The sequence below is a fragment of the Equus quagga genome, chromosome 11, assembly GCF_021613505.1.
Source record: "Equus quagga isolate Etosha38 chromosome 11, UCLA_HA_Equagga_1.0, whole genome shotgun sequence".
NCBI classification, from domain to species: Eukaryota; Metazoa; Chordata; class Mammalia; order Perissodactyla; family Equidae; genus Equus; species Equus quagga.
This window is the reverse complement of record NC_060277.1, coordinates 81,789,121-81,807,952: the sequence shown is the minus strand read 5'-3', so window position 1 is coordinate 81,807,952 and position 18,832 is coordinate 81,789,121. Positions and strand designations below refer to the sequence as shown.

The window sequence follows — 18,832 nt, the reverse complement described above, 5'->3', positions numbered from 1 at the left end:
TCTCGTATTAGCTTATGCATTCAATTTGTTATGATATATTGTTTTGGTTGAAGTGTATAAAGACAAGTTGGCCTCACTCAAAAATGTAATTGGAAAAAGATGGAGCATGTTCAGATTCTGAGCCTTTTGAGATTCTGAGGATATTCTTCTTTAATACGACATTTAACAAGGTAGTTGCAATGGTATCTGAAACCATATCAATTAACTTCTGTACTCTGTTAAAAATCCTCTGTCTTATCTTGCACTTGGAATGAATCCATTACCCATATATAATTTTGTGACAACATAAAATTGGTCATTTGGAAAATAACGCAGATCTTTGAGATGTTGATTTATTTTATTGTAAAATATAAACATATTATACAATATAAACTAGTTGATATCACCATCTATCTCATCAGAAATGCCTTTTAGTATTGGGAACCTATTAAGCAGACAGTGGTGGAAACCTGGACACATGGTTTTCAAACATCCAATTGCAGGCTAAAATTTTATCATTGGTAAAAAATATTGTCAGTTGTTTCCTTTGAAGTGACAGGCTTACTTTGTTTATTTTTGAGAAAATTTGTGCCAAATACCCATGTATGAATAAACATAGTTTGTCAGTTGTTCTTTTAAGTAAAATGATATTCCATGAAAACCGTTGCTAGTTCAGTTCACAACAATCACACAAGTGCACTTCCTCAAGACAACTACAGTGTGTTAATTCCACTGTGATATAGAGTATTAAAAAGAAGTGCACAGGCATCAAAACTTAATAAAGTTAATGTAATAAATTTTAAAATTTAATACAATTAATGATTTTTACTGTATCAGCGACACTCTTAAGCAATTATACCATTTAAAAAAAAAAACTGTGAGTGGATAGCTTTGGCTTCATAGTTTGGTGCCACTGCTTTTACTATGCTAAAATGTCATCAGTTTTATCTACCATTGCTTCTGCACCATCTGCAATAAACGTCAACACGGTATAAAAAAGAAAGGGAATAATGACTTCATGTTATTATAAAAATAGTTTTCACTCACAGACCCCTTGAAAGTGTCTTGGGGACATCCAGAGGTCCATGGACCACATTGTGAACCATGGGTATTTATGTACATATGCATGTGGATGGAAATGCGAAGAATCTAGAATAGCCAAGATACAGATGAAAAACAAAAGTGGAGACAATAAACTGTTAGATTTCAAAGCTTACTAAAAAGCTACAGTAATTAAAGATAGTATGATAGTGGTGTAAAGACAGATATATATCTATACATATATCTCAATAGAATAGAAGAGAATACAGGAAAAAATACGATTTTTTAAAAAGGCATCAATGAAATTCATTGAGCGAAAGGCAAACCTTTTTGATAAATAGTGTTGGAACAACTGGTATCTGTATGGAAGAACCTGAACCTTGACCCTTGACTCATATCATAATAAAAAGTAATTTGAAAAGGATCATAGACCTAAATGCAGAGGCCAAAACTATACAATCACTAGAGAAGAGCCTCACTTCAAGACTGTAAGAAAGGGAAAATCTTGTGTGCAAAACATGAAAGGAAAAACAACGGAAAAATTGGACTTCTGATTGTTAAGAAACACCAATAAGAAAGTGAAAAGGCAATAAGCTTGAAAGAAAATATTCACAAAATATCTGACAAAAGACCTTCATCCAGAATATTTAAAGAACCCCTGAAATTCAATAAAGAGAATAGATCTAATAAAAACTGGTGAAAGACTTCACAAGGACATTGTAAAAGAATATATCCAAATGGCCAGTAAGCATATTCAAGGTGCTCAATATCAGTATTCATCAGAGAAAAGCAAGATAAAACCACAGTTTACATTCACTAGCATGGCTCACACATTGCTGTTAAGAATGAAAAATAGTATAGTCATTTTGGAATACTTTCTTGGCAGTTCCTAACAAAGCTAAATGCACGCCTGCCTTGTGAGCCAGCAATTCCAGTCCTAGGTAGATGCCCAAAAGATATGAAGGCATATGTCAAAAAAAAATGCGTATGTCAAAAAAAAAAAAAAAAAAAAGACTTATACAGGAAAGTTTCTAACAGCTTTATATATAATAAGCCAAAAGGTGAAAACAACAGGATAACGAATACACAAACTATGTTGTATTTATACTACACTGCAATGTAAAAAAATGAATAGTGACATATGTAACACCTGGATGAATCTCAAAAACATTAAGTTGAGTAAAAGGAGCCAGACACAAAAGAGTATATACAGAGGGCTGGCCCCGTGGCCGAGTGGTTAAGTTCGCGCGCTCCGCTGCAGGCGGCCCGGTGTTTCGTCGGTTCGAATCCTGGGCGCGGACATGGCACTGCTCGTCAGACCACGCTGAGGCAGCGTCCCACATGCCACAACTAGAGGAACCCACAACGAAGAATACACAACTATGTACCGGGGGGCTTTGGGGAGAAAAAGGAAAAAATAAAATCTTTAAAAAAAAAAAAAAAAAAAAAAAAAAAAAAAAAAAGAGTATATACAGAATGATACCATTTACCTAAAGTTCACTATAGACAAAGCTAATTCATGATGATAAAAGTCATAGTGGTAATCTCTAGGTCAAAGGTAGTATTGACTATAAGGGGCATCAGGGAATTTCTGGAATGATGGAAATATTCTAATTTTTATCTGAGAGGTGATTACATGGGTATAAAAATTCATCAAGCTGTATGATTAAGATATGTGCATTTTTGCTGTATGTAAATTATACCCTAATTTTAAAAAATTCTTCAAAGGTGATTCAAAGTACAGATTTATCAATTTTTTAAGTTGGAAGGGACTTTGGAAATAACCTCCTTTAATTCCCTCATTTTATGGAAGAAAGCCTTGGGTTTTGAAGCAATTTGCCAAACAGGTAGTTACAGACAGAGCTGAGACTAGAACCAAAGATTCATAAGTTACTGCCCAGTATTCTTTCCACTATACCAAGCTTCCAAAGCAAGACTTTTCCTGGGAACAATTATTTTCACGTTGATTATTTGCTTTAGCTTTTCTCTGACAGTTTTCAACAATATCCAGGGGAATATCACAAGCTCTGGTTCTGACTAGTTGCCCGGGTGAGGTCCCTGGCTGCTTTTTAATTGCTCACTGAGCTTACATATTCAATGGAGAGAGGCTCTTTTGTTTGTTTCTAAGTTTATAGATGGCACCTATAAGCATAAGCCTCTCAGGCTCTTGGACACAATTTAAAACAGTGTGGCATTAACAGTTTGACACTAATGTCACTAAGACAAATGGAATTCCCGGTTCAGACTTAAACAAATTCTAATACTGCCCCCAATATTGTCCCTCTGCCACCACGGTCTCAGGCAACAGACTACATAAACAGTCCAGCCTTGTCTTAAAGATGGAGCAATAAAGGTACAAAAAAGGAAAGTTGGGTCTTTTGGCCAAAAAGTCCCATGTAAATATGTGGTACCCTGATATATCAACAGTAGGGAGAATTCCATTAATTCCTTCTCAAAATGCTTAGGAGAGACTTAAAGTCATGTCCAGGACTTGGTGCTGCAAGAGAGAAAGCAACGGCGAGGTTTTAGTTGACACAAAGATTTATTCAAAGAAGCAATGTGTCATCAGAAAAGACTTTCCCAACAGCTTCTTCTACTTCTGTTTACAGTTTCTTCATCTTCAAGTGGAACACTCATTTTTTTCTTAATTGTGCTGAGCTAAATTTTTCCACATTGTTAACTTGAATTTCATCTTCTAACACCCTATAAATATTAGAAAGAAGAACGAGAGGAACATTTAAATCAGAAGAAGAGAGATGTGGCTGAGCACTTTCCTGATGGGCACATCAGGTCTTTTCCTTTTGTTCTTAACCTCCAAAACTTATTTTCATTCTACACAGACAGTAGGTAGTTTAGATTAGAGTTGAAATAATGCATAAACGTCCTCATTTCTAATAAAAAAGCCAATCTTAATATCTAGTTTGAATATTTGCTAACTGTTTCAAGTATACATAGTGTCAAAGTAAAATTACTGACCTCCTTTTTCCCCTCTGAGGGACTGTTCACAGGTCAGGACTAAGCCTTCTTTTAATTTCACCCTCATCCATAATCCTCTTACTGATCCCACATAGGCTTTGAATACCCAAGGTACAAGTATGCCTGGAGTTTTCGTCACCTTATAATCACAAAGAATATCTGGAACTCTATTAAATGAAAACCACATCATTTATTCAAAGAAATACTCAATATTCCTAAAGAATTTTATATTCTTTTTATCTGAGAACTATTTTAGAAAATAATTTGAACACATCCCTGCCAAAAAAGGTGAAACATTTTTGCACAGGAACCTTAAATTCTTTATACAGATGCAGAGAAGAACGGCTAGGTAGGAAATATGACTTGCTGAAGGTTTCAGGAAAAGTTCAAGACCATGATTATAATGTCATGGCTTCTGTCACTCAGCTCTAGTTTTAAAATCACAGAGCTAAGTGGCCTTACTATGGTAGACTGAATGATGTTTCTTACAAATCTCTTTGCTTCTCACCACCAGCATTTTTTGTGTCTCTCATGGCTTTAAGATACAATGACTAAGTTTGTCTGCCTCAGATTGGAATGACAACGGTAGACACAATGAAATACAATCCTTAGGAATATTCTTCTCCTAGTGCATCAGAAAAATCTCTGTAAGACAAAAGCATCCTCTATAAGACCATCCCAAAAAGATCTGACTGTTCAAATAATCTCCTTACTGCCTACCTAATTGTACTTGTCTAACAAGCATTTTTTGTTTTTTTAAAGGTCAATGCACCGAATGCCAAATACACAAAGCAGGCACAAATGATGATTATACAATCAATAAAATCAAACAAGTTTGGGGTTTTAAGTGTATTATTTTCTTGAGTAAACAAATTATTTTGATGTTGGGAAAAATGGGTGCTTAAAAATTGTCTCCTGAGGGGCCAGCCTGGTGGTGTAGTGGTTAAGTTTGTACTCTCCACTTCGGCAGCTCGGCAGCCCAGGGTTCGCTGGTTGGGATCCTAGGAGCGGACCCATGTACTGCTTATCAAGCCATTCTGTGGCAGGTGTGCCACATATAAAGTAGAGGAAGATGTTAGCTCAGGGCCAATCTTTCTCAGCAGAAAAAAAACAAAAACAGAAAAAAATAGGAGGACTGGCAGCGGATGTTAGCTCAGGGCTAATCTTCCTAAAAAACAAAATTGTCTCGAATTAATTTCCTTCTTAGAAATTTATTTAGATTACTTCAATTATACAACAAAAATAATATTTCTCCTGAGTCAAGAACAACAAGAAATACTAGGTCTGCAACTTTGCCACTATTTATTTACTAACTTATTTAATGCTTTATGTAACACTAATACCTTATGTATCAAAGCCTGCTCTAAAGGATAAGAATAGATCTTACTTATCTGTCACAATTTTCCTTCTTCAGCTGTCATCTTCCTCAGGAATGTACAGGAATGCTGCTCCCACTACGTCTCATAACATTTCCTCTATAAAATGTTTACTTTAGTAGAGTTGGACAAAGACTTCTGCTGTCCTTACTAGCCATGCGTATGTCTCTGTTGCTTTAACTTCTTTTTTGGTAAACATCAATTTCCTTGGTAAAACTACAAACCATGACAAACAAACTTAGGATGAACCAGATCTTTCTAGGCTCTTTGTGTGGATGACTCAAAGGCAACTAGAGCTGTTATTAAGTTCTCCAAAGGTACAGCCTGCAAGTCTTGGAACAAGAACATCAGTCACCAATGTGGGAAACAAAGTTAGAACAGGACATTGACAGCTATCTTTCTATTTTTTCTTGAGGGGTCCTATACCTTTATCAAAAGGACACATGTTACAAAGCACAAACAATGGGAAGAAATTCTTAGGTACCAAACCAGAAGGAATGTACAGAGAGGAAAAAAAAGGTAAGTAATCCATGCAGTGCTTTATCTAGAATACTGTCTATGATTCAGAGACATTTATGTTAATTAGTTGGACAAGGGAAAAATGGAACAATTCCTTCAAATCCCATTTATTCTGGGTAGCCTGTGTATAAGGGTAAATTCCTATAAAGTCCACTTCCAGAATTGTCTTCTCCTGAGTGAAGAAGACATTATCTAAATTCAATATCTTAGGTAAAATAATATCTTCTGAGTCAACAAAGATCAGATAAACTATGTTATGAGAATAGCACCTACTTATAAAACAGTTATAGATCTGCTGAGTCTAAAACACACATATTTACACAGAGACAGTAAGAAGCTGGTTCACGGATGTCTAAAGCACAGAATTCACATTGTACCTAAATCACCAATGTTAATAAGTAAAAAACATGTATTTTAGGAAATGCGTTTGTGTGTAAAGGAGTGAAGCTGATATACTAGATGATCAAGAAACTGTGAAAAAAATTGCTTAGCAAAAGTGGCACAATGTTCTGCTGACCTCTTTTAGTTTCAATAGAATAACACTGCCAGATTAATATATAGATATCTAAAACATAACAAGCAGACCCAAGGTTTAAAAAAAATATTTTCACTTTGAAAACTGTTACAACTGTCAAAAGATTTAACCATATCACACTAAATTTTTAAATTCTATGCCTCTGAAAAGTAAATATATAAAAAATAATTATATCACCACTAGTTTAGACAGAGCAAGAGCTGCCACTAAAATGGAGGGGCGGCTATAACATGTGCCTTAGGAACAATTAAAAAGACAACACACTTAGTTGTATAAATTACTTGATGGGAAGACAGAATGATAAATCCCAATAAGAGGAGATGCCACACTGGTCATATCTCTAAGCAAAGACACTCAAAACTCCAGATAAGCATCTTCACAATATGCAGCTAACTCCAATGCATGGGTCATAATCAGAGAAGCACTTCCTGGTTCAGGAGCAATTATAAAAATTTATTAGACTCTTTTTAATAGAAGAATCTAAAAGAGAATTTTCCTATAAACTTCTTTTCATAAAGAATCCAAACCATTTAGCCTCTATCTTGTTAAACACCAACAGATAAATATGTCTGTTACAATAGTGGTCCTATGAGATAAAGTAGATAAAGTTTCCCCAACAAAATATTATTCACTCACTTAAAAAACGTGTTGAATAAAATGGAACCAAACCATTTGAAACGTAGAGAATTATTCATAAAAGTCCAACTCTTCATCTATGGGATTTCTTTAGCTCAAAGTTAGAGAAAGCAGCACACACATTTCATTGCTTGGCTGTCTTTTAGAAAGGAACTAGAGCTTTCTGGAACGAAAACAGGCCTAGAAAAATAACAACAGAGCTTAGTCACCAGCAAGTCCTTTCTCTACTCAATAGAGTGGTACTTTCAGGCAGAGGTTCACAGCTATGGAACAATATCCTGGAAACCCCTACAACGTGTCTCTGATGGAAATGCCAGTAAATCAAGAGCGAAGACCTAATTCCTTACTCAAACATCAACTTAAAAACTCCTTGCAACAGAGTTAAATAAAACTATGGTTGCAATAGTTCATTGAAGTTCCTCTCTGTTTCATTAGGTAACTTTACAAAGAGCTAAAACTGAGATAGTGCTACGTGATAAATATGGAGCATGACCTCAGACTACAGCATTGAATGGCACAACTTTAATAACACACATGGTAACTGCTTTAGTGACATGCGTTTCACTTGTCTAGTAGCTAGCCACAACTCCAAAACATCAATAATATGAGTTTACAAATTTAAAAATCCCCAACAAAACCTACTATTGTAATTGTGCATAAAATGCTTCAGGTTAAAATACATCATTTCCAGGATTCACAGTTGTAAATGATAATTCCAGATGAGCAGGATCTGTTAGCATTCTCAGATTGAAACTATCAAACAGATTCATTGTTTAAGTCACCTATCTCAGTACCTCATTCAATGCAGGGAAGCAGGAGACTTTACACATTTCTGTGTTTGTTTCCAGGGGACAATCACGGTTGCCAGGTTAAAGCAGAGGAACAAGTATGAGTCCTCGAAAGTAACAGTCTACTTAGAAATGAAGGCACAGCCCTGGATGTGGACAGCTCAATCAGACACAAGATGCAATCCACCCACAAAAAAAATCAGAAAGCTAAGAAAACATACAAAACCCATTAGCTTTCAAAATTAAAAATACATTCAGAGATAGAAGCAGAAACAGAAGCTTTGGTCTTTTAAAAGTGACCTTCGCAAATCAGTTTTGTGTTTGTTTCCATTTTCTTTCACAGTTTAAGCCTCAATCAAATCAGTAGTCTCTAGGGATTTTGAAATTGCTATAGATTAAAATCCTCTCTGACTCAACTGTTTGACTAATGCCGAGTATTTAATAATTCTACTTGTAAGAGACTTTTTTGATGAAACCCTGCTGTATGTTATCTTCAGATGCTCCACAGCTGCCACATAACATAAAGCATCACTGTCTTTATTTTCTTTATCACTGCATTAGAGATGAGAAAATGTATTATCAAACAGTTCTATTACTTGGCAGACTTGGCAGAAAACAATTATACTATAATACTAATGTAGTCACTATCACCTACAAAGGCAAGGGTCTACTTCCAGGTACTAATGATACATATTCATGGCCTGCTTCCAAGGATAGGAAGTTAATAACTGTGATAGATAGACCCCAGTTAAGTTAATGAATTTCTAAACTTTATGCTTTCAATAATAAAACCATTTAAGCTATAGCATTTGGACTCTCTGCTTCCACACATCAGGCACTTTGATACTCAACAGGTTGAGTAAATTGAATCCATATATTGTATTTACGTTCTCTGTCAAGGTTGCTTCTCCACATTTGAGAGATCAAAGGCAAAACAGTCATCAACTCTGTAGCCTTCAATACTGTGTTCATTACATTTAATCAAGCGCCAACTCCACCGCATCATTCACCAACCTTAACAATATTTAAATGCATGGCATTGTTTAGCAACAAATGTAGGCACGGTATTGTTTTAACACACCACACACACACACACACACATACACACAATCACACATATCCCCAAACAAAAAACAAAGAGGAAGGTAAAAAAAAAAAATTCTTCTCTACATTGTGCAAGAAAAGAAATAAAAACTGCACAGAACTACCCAGGAAACGTTTTGGAGGTGGTTTTCTACCTGAGGCAGCATCAATCACGGTGGAAATTCCCCTTCGATCTGAGACTGGACGGGATGACCCTGGCATGCTGACTGGGTCAGAGCGGACCGGCTGGATCCTGCAATGCAATTTAATTTAATTCACATATGTTACTGGCATCAAAACTGTCGCTTGCTACAACAGACCTTAAATCAGGAATGCTGGAATAGCCCAATCCATTAAAGAACCATTCATTCTAAAGCAGGGCAAACAGAGGAGCTGCAGTCCCCAATTCTTGCATAAGGCTAAAAGCACAGCCAACACTCCCTGCACTGCGGACCCCTTCTTCTCTTTGTATGTTATTCAATAGATTTTAAGTAAGGCATTGCAAAACTGACGTTAACTTAAAGGGATAAATCAAGTAGAATGGGAGAGGAAACAACTGACTTTATACTGAAACCTTTGGCATTTGCAAGGGACAGAAATGAAGAGGTTTGAGAAGCTTCAAGTTCATGAATAGCACCATAGCTACTAATGTCTTCCATAAAAGGCAGCAATACTAGATGCAAAATTTTGAGTAATTCCTTTAAAATCCTTAATGAAAGTTACTTTATACATGACAACAAGCATGGGATAACAAAGCTGTGCTGAGATGTAGCTGCCAGGATTTTAGCTAGGATTGCTACCTAGTAACCAAGTTACTTCCATAAACTTACCAATTAGCGTGTAAGAATCAGAGTCTCAGATAAACCTCAATTTACTACATACAATTTCAAGTTGCTTAAGAATGATGAATCTATAAATGTCAAGTCTGTTTCCAGCTGTATTACATTAATACTATTAACATAAAAATATCTGTATGACTAAAAGATTTGAGAGTCCCAGGCAACTTAGAGAAAGAAAAACTTGTTATAACAATGTAAGCATGCGTTTTTGGTAATTCATTCACTCAACAAGTATTTGCTGAGTATTAATCGTGTATCAGTATTATTGTAGGAACAAGCAGAAACAAAACATGATGTACAAGGTCTACGTATGGATATACAGTTCAGCACATTCATAACTGATGCAAAAGAAAACTAAAGTATGAAAATGAATGAAATAGGTAAGAAAAGCTCACACGAGGTAATGGAGGAATGAATGCACGGTCCACAGCAGCTTGAGATCCTGTGGAGCTGTAACAGGAATGGGGTCTGTATACAGCGATAGGACATGTACATAAGCCGAGGAGCAAGAAGTGCCCTTCAAGCATAGAACCAGAGCAAGCGGACACCTGGATTTGTGAGTGAGCATGAGAAAAGCAAGGTGTCTTAAGGAGCATGATTTGGCTGAAGCAAAGACGGTAGAGTAGATAGATATTGGTAGAAGAATAAGAGGTTGATAAGCACCACAGGGCAAATTATAGAAGCCTGAAATGCGAAGTATGGATGCAGAAAAAGAGCAGTTATTGAAAGCACAGTTTGAAGGTATGTGTACTTGTTGTATGAAAGAAAGAAATGGGAGGGAGATGAAGGATGATGCAGTTGATCTAGTATTGGAAGTTGGAAATGTTGATATACAAATACTGATCACGGTTACAGTGGACAATATGGTGTACTACCCAATATTTGTTCTACTCCAGCTTATTTTTTTAAGCCACTCATGGTAATCCCATCATCTCATGCAGAGATTAATTAGCTCTGGGAGGGGCAAGCCTACGCAAATTTGGGCCAGTGAGAAAAGAGGAGCAGTTTCTGGAAAAGATGTTTTCTGGTTTCTTAAGAGAAACAAGAAACTAGCCTGTCAGATATAGTCAGTTCATCCAAAGTAAAGCCCCCTCCTGATCTAAACAACTGATGTGGGCTAATAAATTTTCTATTATTAATTCAACTTATACTGCGGTTTCTGAATAATCCAGAGCTGTGGGTGGGGGGTGAATGGGGCTATAGATGAAACAAGACTGGCCATGAATCGATGTGTTGAAGCTGGGCAACAGATACACAGAGGTTTATTCTATTATTCTCTTTAACTTTACATGTTTGTATATGTTTGAAATTCTCCCATAATTAAAAAAAAGGCAAAAATAAAAAAAAACTGGTAGGAGTGATGGAAATGTTTTGGAATTAGTGAATATACTAAAAACCACTGAATTGTACAGTGAGTTTTATGTTATGTGAACTACATATCAATTAAAATAAAATAACATGAACAAGGTCTGAGGATTTAATGTATAACGTGGTGACTATTGTTGATAACATTGTATGGTATAAGTGAAATTTGCTAAAAGAGTAGAACTTAACTGTTCTCACACACAAAAAAATCACAACACGTATATATAAATAGGTGAGTTGATGGATGTGTTAATTAACTATAGATGAAAAAATAAAATAAAATGTAACCAATTTCTCAGGAGCTACTCTTGAGCGGAAAACTAGACTTAGCATCTCAGCTTCTTTTACATTATCTGTTTCTCAGGTCTATTAATAAATATTTCATTGAGCTTTTTTACATTTTAAACCCTGCTCTGAGTAAGGAGCCGCTAGGAGGGAGGTTAAGCCACGCCTGATTCCCATATGGATATGGCAGTCAACATTACACCTGCCTGCTCCTGATTTTGGTTAGGATACAGGGAGGCAGGCTATCACAGCATGACCCAATTCCTGGTGATATGCGGGATAGGACAAGGTACTGGGCATAAAGGGTCAGCTGAGCCAAACAAACCTAAACAAAGCCTCCACTTTAAAGGACAAAGTAAGGCAAACAACCATAGTGCCAGTGTGCATAAGCCTAAAGAAATGTAGAAGGAACAGGGGTGAGGAGCCAGGATAGAGTGATGATACACAAGAATGAAGAGAACAGAAATAGTTGGATTTATAACTGGACGCTGGGTAGGAAACAGCATAAACAGGACACTTGCAATTGAAATGGTGTGAGTCAAATCTGAATTTCCCATCAAAATTGTGTTCTAATGGAGTTTAAGGGCTTAACCAAGGGACTATATGCTCAAATTTTTAAATATAAATTACAAGTCCAATGAAAAGAAATTTATAAACCTTTGACCCAATATAAAGGTTTCTAAAGTTTATATGTGTCCAAGAAACAGGACAACATTCTAATCAAATGTAAACAATTTAAAGTCATTTAGATAACAAATACTGGGAGCTCTCTAGCAGAAGAAAAAGGAAAGTCCCTGAAGAAAAGTCTGGAAGGATTTCAGGAATGTAGCTTTGCCTGAAGAAGCAAGTTAGATAGCTCTTAGACAAAGGATTATGTCTGAAGTAATGAGTAACTGGGAAAGCTGGAGGAGGTCACAAAACAAGAGCTGTACATATAGGAGCTAGAGATGGCCTCCAAAGGTAAGGGCCAGGGTCTGACTGCAGCAGCAGATGATAGTCATCAGAAAAAAAAGAAACAGTCTTACGAATAGTTCAGTAAAGAGAATAAACATAGCTTTATGGGTTGTCTATTTTAAATGCCTTACTATTAACATTTAAGTAACTAAGTGACTTATAAACATGAGTGACTATGCATTGAATCACTAAGTTGAGGACTGACTCAACTTGACTTCCTGACAATGGATTGACTATCTAAACTAGAGCATATTTTACAAGTTGTAGCAGTGAAAACTGAGCTAGCATCCACTGTATTGTCACTATTGCCTGACATCTTGGGGAAAAGTGCCCTTTCTTGAAAGCTGAAGAAAATACACTGGACAAGATAAAGCAAAAACACATGGAAGATAGAAATAAAATAGAAAGCAAACGAAACAAATAGAAAACTAAAACACTAAAAAAGGTATTAAAAGGGACATGTTTCATTCTATGAGTTATTCTTAAGAAAAACATCAAGGCTTAATTAATCCACTCTGCATCAGCTTTTGCTTTGTTGCAAAGACTTGTTATCAATGTTGACAAAGAGGTAGATAAAAACATATTTCTAACATATGATAAGGACATATTTTCCCACAATTTTTATAAAAAATTAAAAGTTAAGGCTGTGCCAGTGGTTTAGGGGTTAAGTTCGTGCGCTCTGCTTTGGTGGGCCAGCGTTCACAGGTTCAGATCCCAGGCATAGACCTATACACAACTCTTCAAGCCATGCTGTGGTGGCACCCCACATACAAAATAGAGGAAGGTTGGCACAGGCGTTAGCTCAGCAACAACCTTCCTCAAGCAAAAAGAGGAACATTGGCAACAGATGTTAGCTCAGGGCCAATCTTCCTCACCAAAAAAAAAAGAATGCAAGAAAAGGGTCAGAGGGCTATTTTAAATTCAAATAAAGATACATTATAGAACTGTGTTCGAGAGAAAACAAGGAAAGGGAGATTCTAATATTGCATTAGTCTGAGCCCTTCCTTGTCTCTTGTACCCTAATGTGTCAAGTCTTAGTGTAACAAATTCAACTACTACACAAACCTGAGATTGCAAAATTCAAAAAGTTCTCAGTTGCATTAAAAAAAAAAACCCTAATCATAAAAAGTATACTTTGTAAACTTTGCATTATGATTCTCATAAGTGAGGATCAGAGAATATATATGATAAAAAACTATATATTCTCATCCTTATATAGATGATAAACTAGAAGTGAATTTATATCAACACTTTCTCATCCAAAAACTTTTTAAAGCCTAAAAGATGGACTTTGCCAGATTAGGAGAGATGAAGTTTAGTTGAAAGACAAAACATCAGAAAGATTAGGAAAGATATCATCAGATTTTAAGCAGTTGGAAACATGAGTAAGGCATCATAAAATGACATGGCTCCAAAAAGTGTACTGAATATTAGATTTAGGGAAATACAATTCAAAAACATAAATATTTATTGGACGTGATAAGATCCCACATAAGATCTCCAATGATAACAATGAATCACAACTCACAGTGAATGTATTCTGCAACACGATACTGTGCCAAAAGAGGAAATGTAAATATTACACAAGATGCTCATTATGAATGAACATGTTAATCTGGTCAAATCACTCCCTTCCTCTTATTTCTTACCTGAGACTGTTGAGATCAAGATCATCTGTATCAAAATCCAAAAGAGGCTGTGGAGTATCACTTGGACCATGAGGCTGCAACACAGATGAACTGGATGATATGACTGTGGTCTGGCCTGAGGGATGGATGGTTTTGAACTGGAACTGTGGACCCATCCACAGACGTCTGTGGGGTCCAGTGTGTGTTACAATTTCTACCTGGAACAGATTAGGAATCATCACTTAAATGTATTATGACCTTCCTTTGAGAGTCTTGCATGATCCCCCCATCCCATCTCTGAACACACACAGTCTCCGAGGAGCCCAGCGTAACCAAGTGGGAGAGGGACAGGGCAGCCACAATCAAAAGGCAAGATAATCACAGCTGATACAGACATTCACTACATCCCTCTACTGGTTTTCACCAAAATAAAAATTTCATTTTGAGTGTGTCTGTGTGTGAAGATATACGTATATACACGAATGTAAATACACACACATAACACACACACAACACAAAAATCACATGAGAGTGAAGAGACCAGTTGCCTGCTTCATATAACTAGTGTCAGCTCCCTAAGGACTACCTTTTTCATTCATTCTAGACAGTACTTACCACTTTGTGAGCATGCATGGAATACTACACCTATCAATCCACAGATTAAAAGTAATTCCTTCACTGAGGATCAAGCTCATGACAAACTTGAAATTGTTCTTGAACTATCCAAGGAAAAGAAAAGGTCTGAAATAATTTTCAACACCCAAAGCCAGTTTTTTTTTCCACAATGAAATACTGTAATATTTACCATACTGCTTTCAAAATCCCCCAAAATCACTTTTACATGAAGAGAGTATTATATATTTTCTCTCAAACTAGATTTGTCTTCAAAATGCCATTACTTAGAGTGTTTTCTCAACTACCATGAACATGGACACAGGTATTTTAAGTGCTGCAAAACAGTAATACCACAATGTTTTATGAATTTCATGCTCTATGGAGAGGGTAGGGAATGTTGCCAATACAATATTAAATATGTTAAAGACAAAGCAGAGAGTAGAAGACACTGGGTAAAACTGGAAAATAAACATATTATATGATTTTACAAGTCAGCAACTTGAATAAGAGACTAAACACAGAAACCTTTGGTGAAAGGCTATTTCTCAATGTCTTTTAATTGCTACATCCATGTCTGTGTACACATACTTTATGGAATTGACTTCCCATGTGCCTTATTTTTGCCCTGAGTTCTTTTATATTTAATCACATTTCTCTGATCGTGGTGATTAATTCTTAACAAAACATAACTGAAAAGGCTCACGGAGTGCGGCTCTGTGTTTGTAAGTCCTAAAGGGCAAAAGCATCATGGTCTTGGAACAATATTCACATTCCCACTAATCACAGGGAGAAAACCACTCAGATTTAGGACAGTGATTTCGGATTCAAGTAGTTGTATTCAGCAATGTAAATTAGGCCACAGATAAAGCATTCTGTGTATTTTAAGCTCAAAACCATCCGTGTCACAGAGCCGAGAGGTAAACAGATGCCTGTGCGATTTCACTGAGGCAATGGCCAGATGTTCCTAGTCACTCCCCTGTTGTGTGCGGTACAAACATATTGTGTAGACTTTCACACTGACAGCACACATTACCCCTTTTTCTAATTGAAAAGTTGAAGTGAAGGACAGTGGTTTCTTTGCCAGCATTCTTTTTTTTTCCCTTTATCATGGCATTCATATGCCAGGAACTGAAGCATCGACCCTCCTTCAAGGAGCTTTCCGTGAATACTTTAGGTGTGAAGAAACGTATGTCACCTAGAAACAATCTGACTCTCCAGTTTCCAGATACCCTTTAGTTTTGCAGCTACCCTCCCCAAGAAAGCAACGAAACTGCACCGGGCTCCACTGAGGCATCTGTCTGCTGAAAAGCCGCTGGATTGGTAACCTGAGACAGGTCATTAACTTCACCAGATGATGTCAGACTGGAGGCAGACATAACAGCATTTGTAACGAAGTCATTTGTAATCTCATCATTTTGAAATCTGCCCAAGTATCTTTTATTTCAAAGCCTCTGAGATGAAGACAGCTTCACCTGGCGAGGGGAGGAAGGGTCGGTGGAAGCTGTCACAGGACTGGTCTAGAAACCACTGAAGCAGCGTTCCAGTTTAGGGAAGGAGGCCCAGGTGGGCACAATCAGGACTTGAGACTAGAATGCTGAACTTTCCTAATCAAAGGATGAGCTCAATCTGCAGAAAATATAGGCTCCGCAAAACGAATCCCAAGGATTATTGAATGGCTTCACTGTTTTAACAAGGTCAATTCTTATTTTAACCCAAAGAGTCCACCTAAAATCCAAAGTCCTAAGGGATATAAATGGATTGTTTCAAAGATATGCATATTTTATGCCCTCTATATGAAAGCTAATGTACAGACACATATACATGTGTGTATCTATCTATATAAAAGTGTATATATAAAATATATGTATATGTGTCTCTGCAGCAATATTTATGGGAAATTCTTCACATGGAAAGACGATTAACTATTGGTGATCCTAAAAAGAGTCTCCAATTCTGCCCATTTTCCTCTAAGGAAAATAGTTTTTAAAATTCAAATGGAAAATGGATTTCTGTTTTCTATCACTATAATAGGCCAAATATTTCACAGTTTTACCTGAGAAAGCCATTCTTCATCTTCCTGTCCACTATGATCAGAAGCTAAACTGTCATAGGACCCATGCCGAGTAATGGGCCCAGGACTTCCAGGGGGAACCACTAGAGGAGAAAAAAAGACACATTTAAACAACGTTAATCCATGCAGTGGAAAAATGAAGGTGGGCACAACCATCTTGGATACTGTGATAATTTATAAGATAAAATATGACATTTAATGCACAAAGGCAATTCAAATAATTAATGAACAAGAAAAAACACCGAATTTCTTAGGAATAAGAAAGATCTCCAATTAAGAGTACACTTTAAAAAAAATCTACAGGGATTTAGTCATGACATATATCTCTGTAAAAGAAACAAACAACTAACTGCATCTTAACAGCACAAGTACATTAAGGAACAAGGACAGTCCCATTACACTGCACCAGTGTATTTCCTAGTCTCCAAGATTTAGGACATTTCAATCACCTCCAATTAACCAAGGAATCAATTTGACGCAGTTCCTATAATTTGGGAAGGAATTTTTAAAACAAGTGTCAAATAATAAGATTCTTTAAGAGTCTATTTAATAGTTTCATATAAATGGAAGTCACAAAAATGCAGTTTTAATTTTAAAACTTTTAGTTCCTGAAACATTTCATTTATTCAAAGAACTATTTCATTTTTTTTGGATACTTCAGTAGTTTCCCTGATTCTTAAGTGGTAGGACATAGGCTTAAAATACAAAGGGCCTACTTTCGCATACGGAGAGGAACCTTCGCTTAGTCAAAGCAATAAAATGGTTCAACAAACATTTATTGACTCCCTACTATGAACCAACAAAAGTTCTTACTATTATCCCAACAAAAACTTGGCATGATTCCTGCTTTTCTATGATTTTGAATGATATCATGAACAAAAGAATACCATAATAATTATCTAATTAATACTTACGCATCCTCTTGGAAATAACTTTGGTATATACTGCAAAACTGATAAGTAAATTCATGCCTGCTCAAAGCTGAGTTGTTCCCAAACCATCTGTCATCTTTTTAATAAATACATTTTACATTAAATTCTTAATGTAGAACAGAGAAAGAGGATCCCTCAAACCCCCACCCGCTAAATACTAGTCAAGAAGGTGACTAAGGACAAATATAAGGAGGTCAGGATATACTCTGGAAAGCAGCAGAGGACAGAGAAGATTTTAATGAGATGAGAGACTGACTAGGTCATGCAGATATCTGTGGGGGAAATGTTACAAAGAGAGTATCACATAACAAGATTTCGAAGTGGAAACATACAGGAAATGTTTCAGTAATATCAGGAGGCCCGTGTGGTTGAGTGTGGTCAGACAGGTTGAGAGTGGAAGATGAGTCAGTAAGACGAAGGAGGCAGGGAGGGAGGACTAGAAGATCCTTCATCTAAACCATATAAACCAGCAGATCCTTCATATAAACACATATAAAAATACATACACAGAAATACACACACATACATACATCCCCCAATCCCCCCTGGTATATCGCCTGAAGACAGCAAAATACACTCGGTGATTTTTTTTTTTTTTCAGTTTTTATTTACTCGCAAGAAGCATGATCTGCTTTTCTGAGAAAGGGTTTTGTTTTGTTTTGTGTTGTGTTGTGTTGTTTTATTTGGTGAGGAAGATTGGCCCTGAGCTAACATCTGTTGCCAATCTTCCTCTTTTTGCTTGAGAAAGATTGTCCCTGAGCTAACATCTGTGGCAATCTTCTTCTATTTTATATGTGGGATGCCACCACAGCATGGCTGGATGAGGGGTGTGTAGGTCCGAGCCCAGTATCCGAACCCACAAATCCCAGGTCACCAAAGCAGAAAGCAAGACTTAACCACTACATCACCGGCCCGGCCCCTTATTTCTTTCTTTAAATAACGCTAGGGTAATGTGCTAGAAAGACACTGGAAAGCTTTAAAGAGAAGTGAAAAATGATACTCTTGTGTAACTCATCAGTACTTAATGTGAATTTTTCCAAGAGTTTACATTGCACTCTGTATAGGCTGAGCCTAGGCCAGGACTTGTCTCAGAATAAGCACTTCATAGGTATTAAGTAAATGGATGGAGTTTTGGATGCTGGACTAAGTAATGACACCAGAATAGTTGGACATTTATTTATCCATCACCAAAATGGGATAAACTTAAAAG

The 18,832-nt window shown here is 36.5% G+C and overlaps 1 protein-coding gene across 10 annotated transcripts in view; it reads right to left on the bottom strand.

Annotated features, from left to right (window-relative positions):
- Window positions 1–18,832, bottom strand: part of BCAS3 (BCAS3 microtubule associated cell migration factor) — a 570,105-nt gene that overhangs the window by 248,040 nt on the left and 303,233 nt on the right. For 7 of the 10 annotated variants that reach the window (XM_046674305.1, XM_046674308.1, XM_046674304.1 and 4 more), the window contains 3 exons: window positions 16,673–16,773; window positions 14,026–14,222; window positions 9,089–9,186 (listed from right to left, as the gene is read on the bottom strand). In XM_046674305.1, the coding sequence (XP_046530261.1) occupies window positions 9,089–9,186; window positions 14,026–14,222; window positions 16,673–16,773 (396 nt within the window). Of the gene's footprint in view, window positions 1–3,525; window positions 3,724–5,100; window positions 7,243–9,088; window positions 9,187–14,025; window positions 14,223–16,672; window positions 16,774–18,832 lie in introns of those variants that run through there. The other 3 variants (XR_006890461.1, XM_046674313.1, XM_046674312.1) reach the window with 3 other exon arrangements.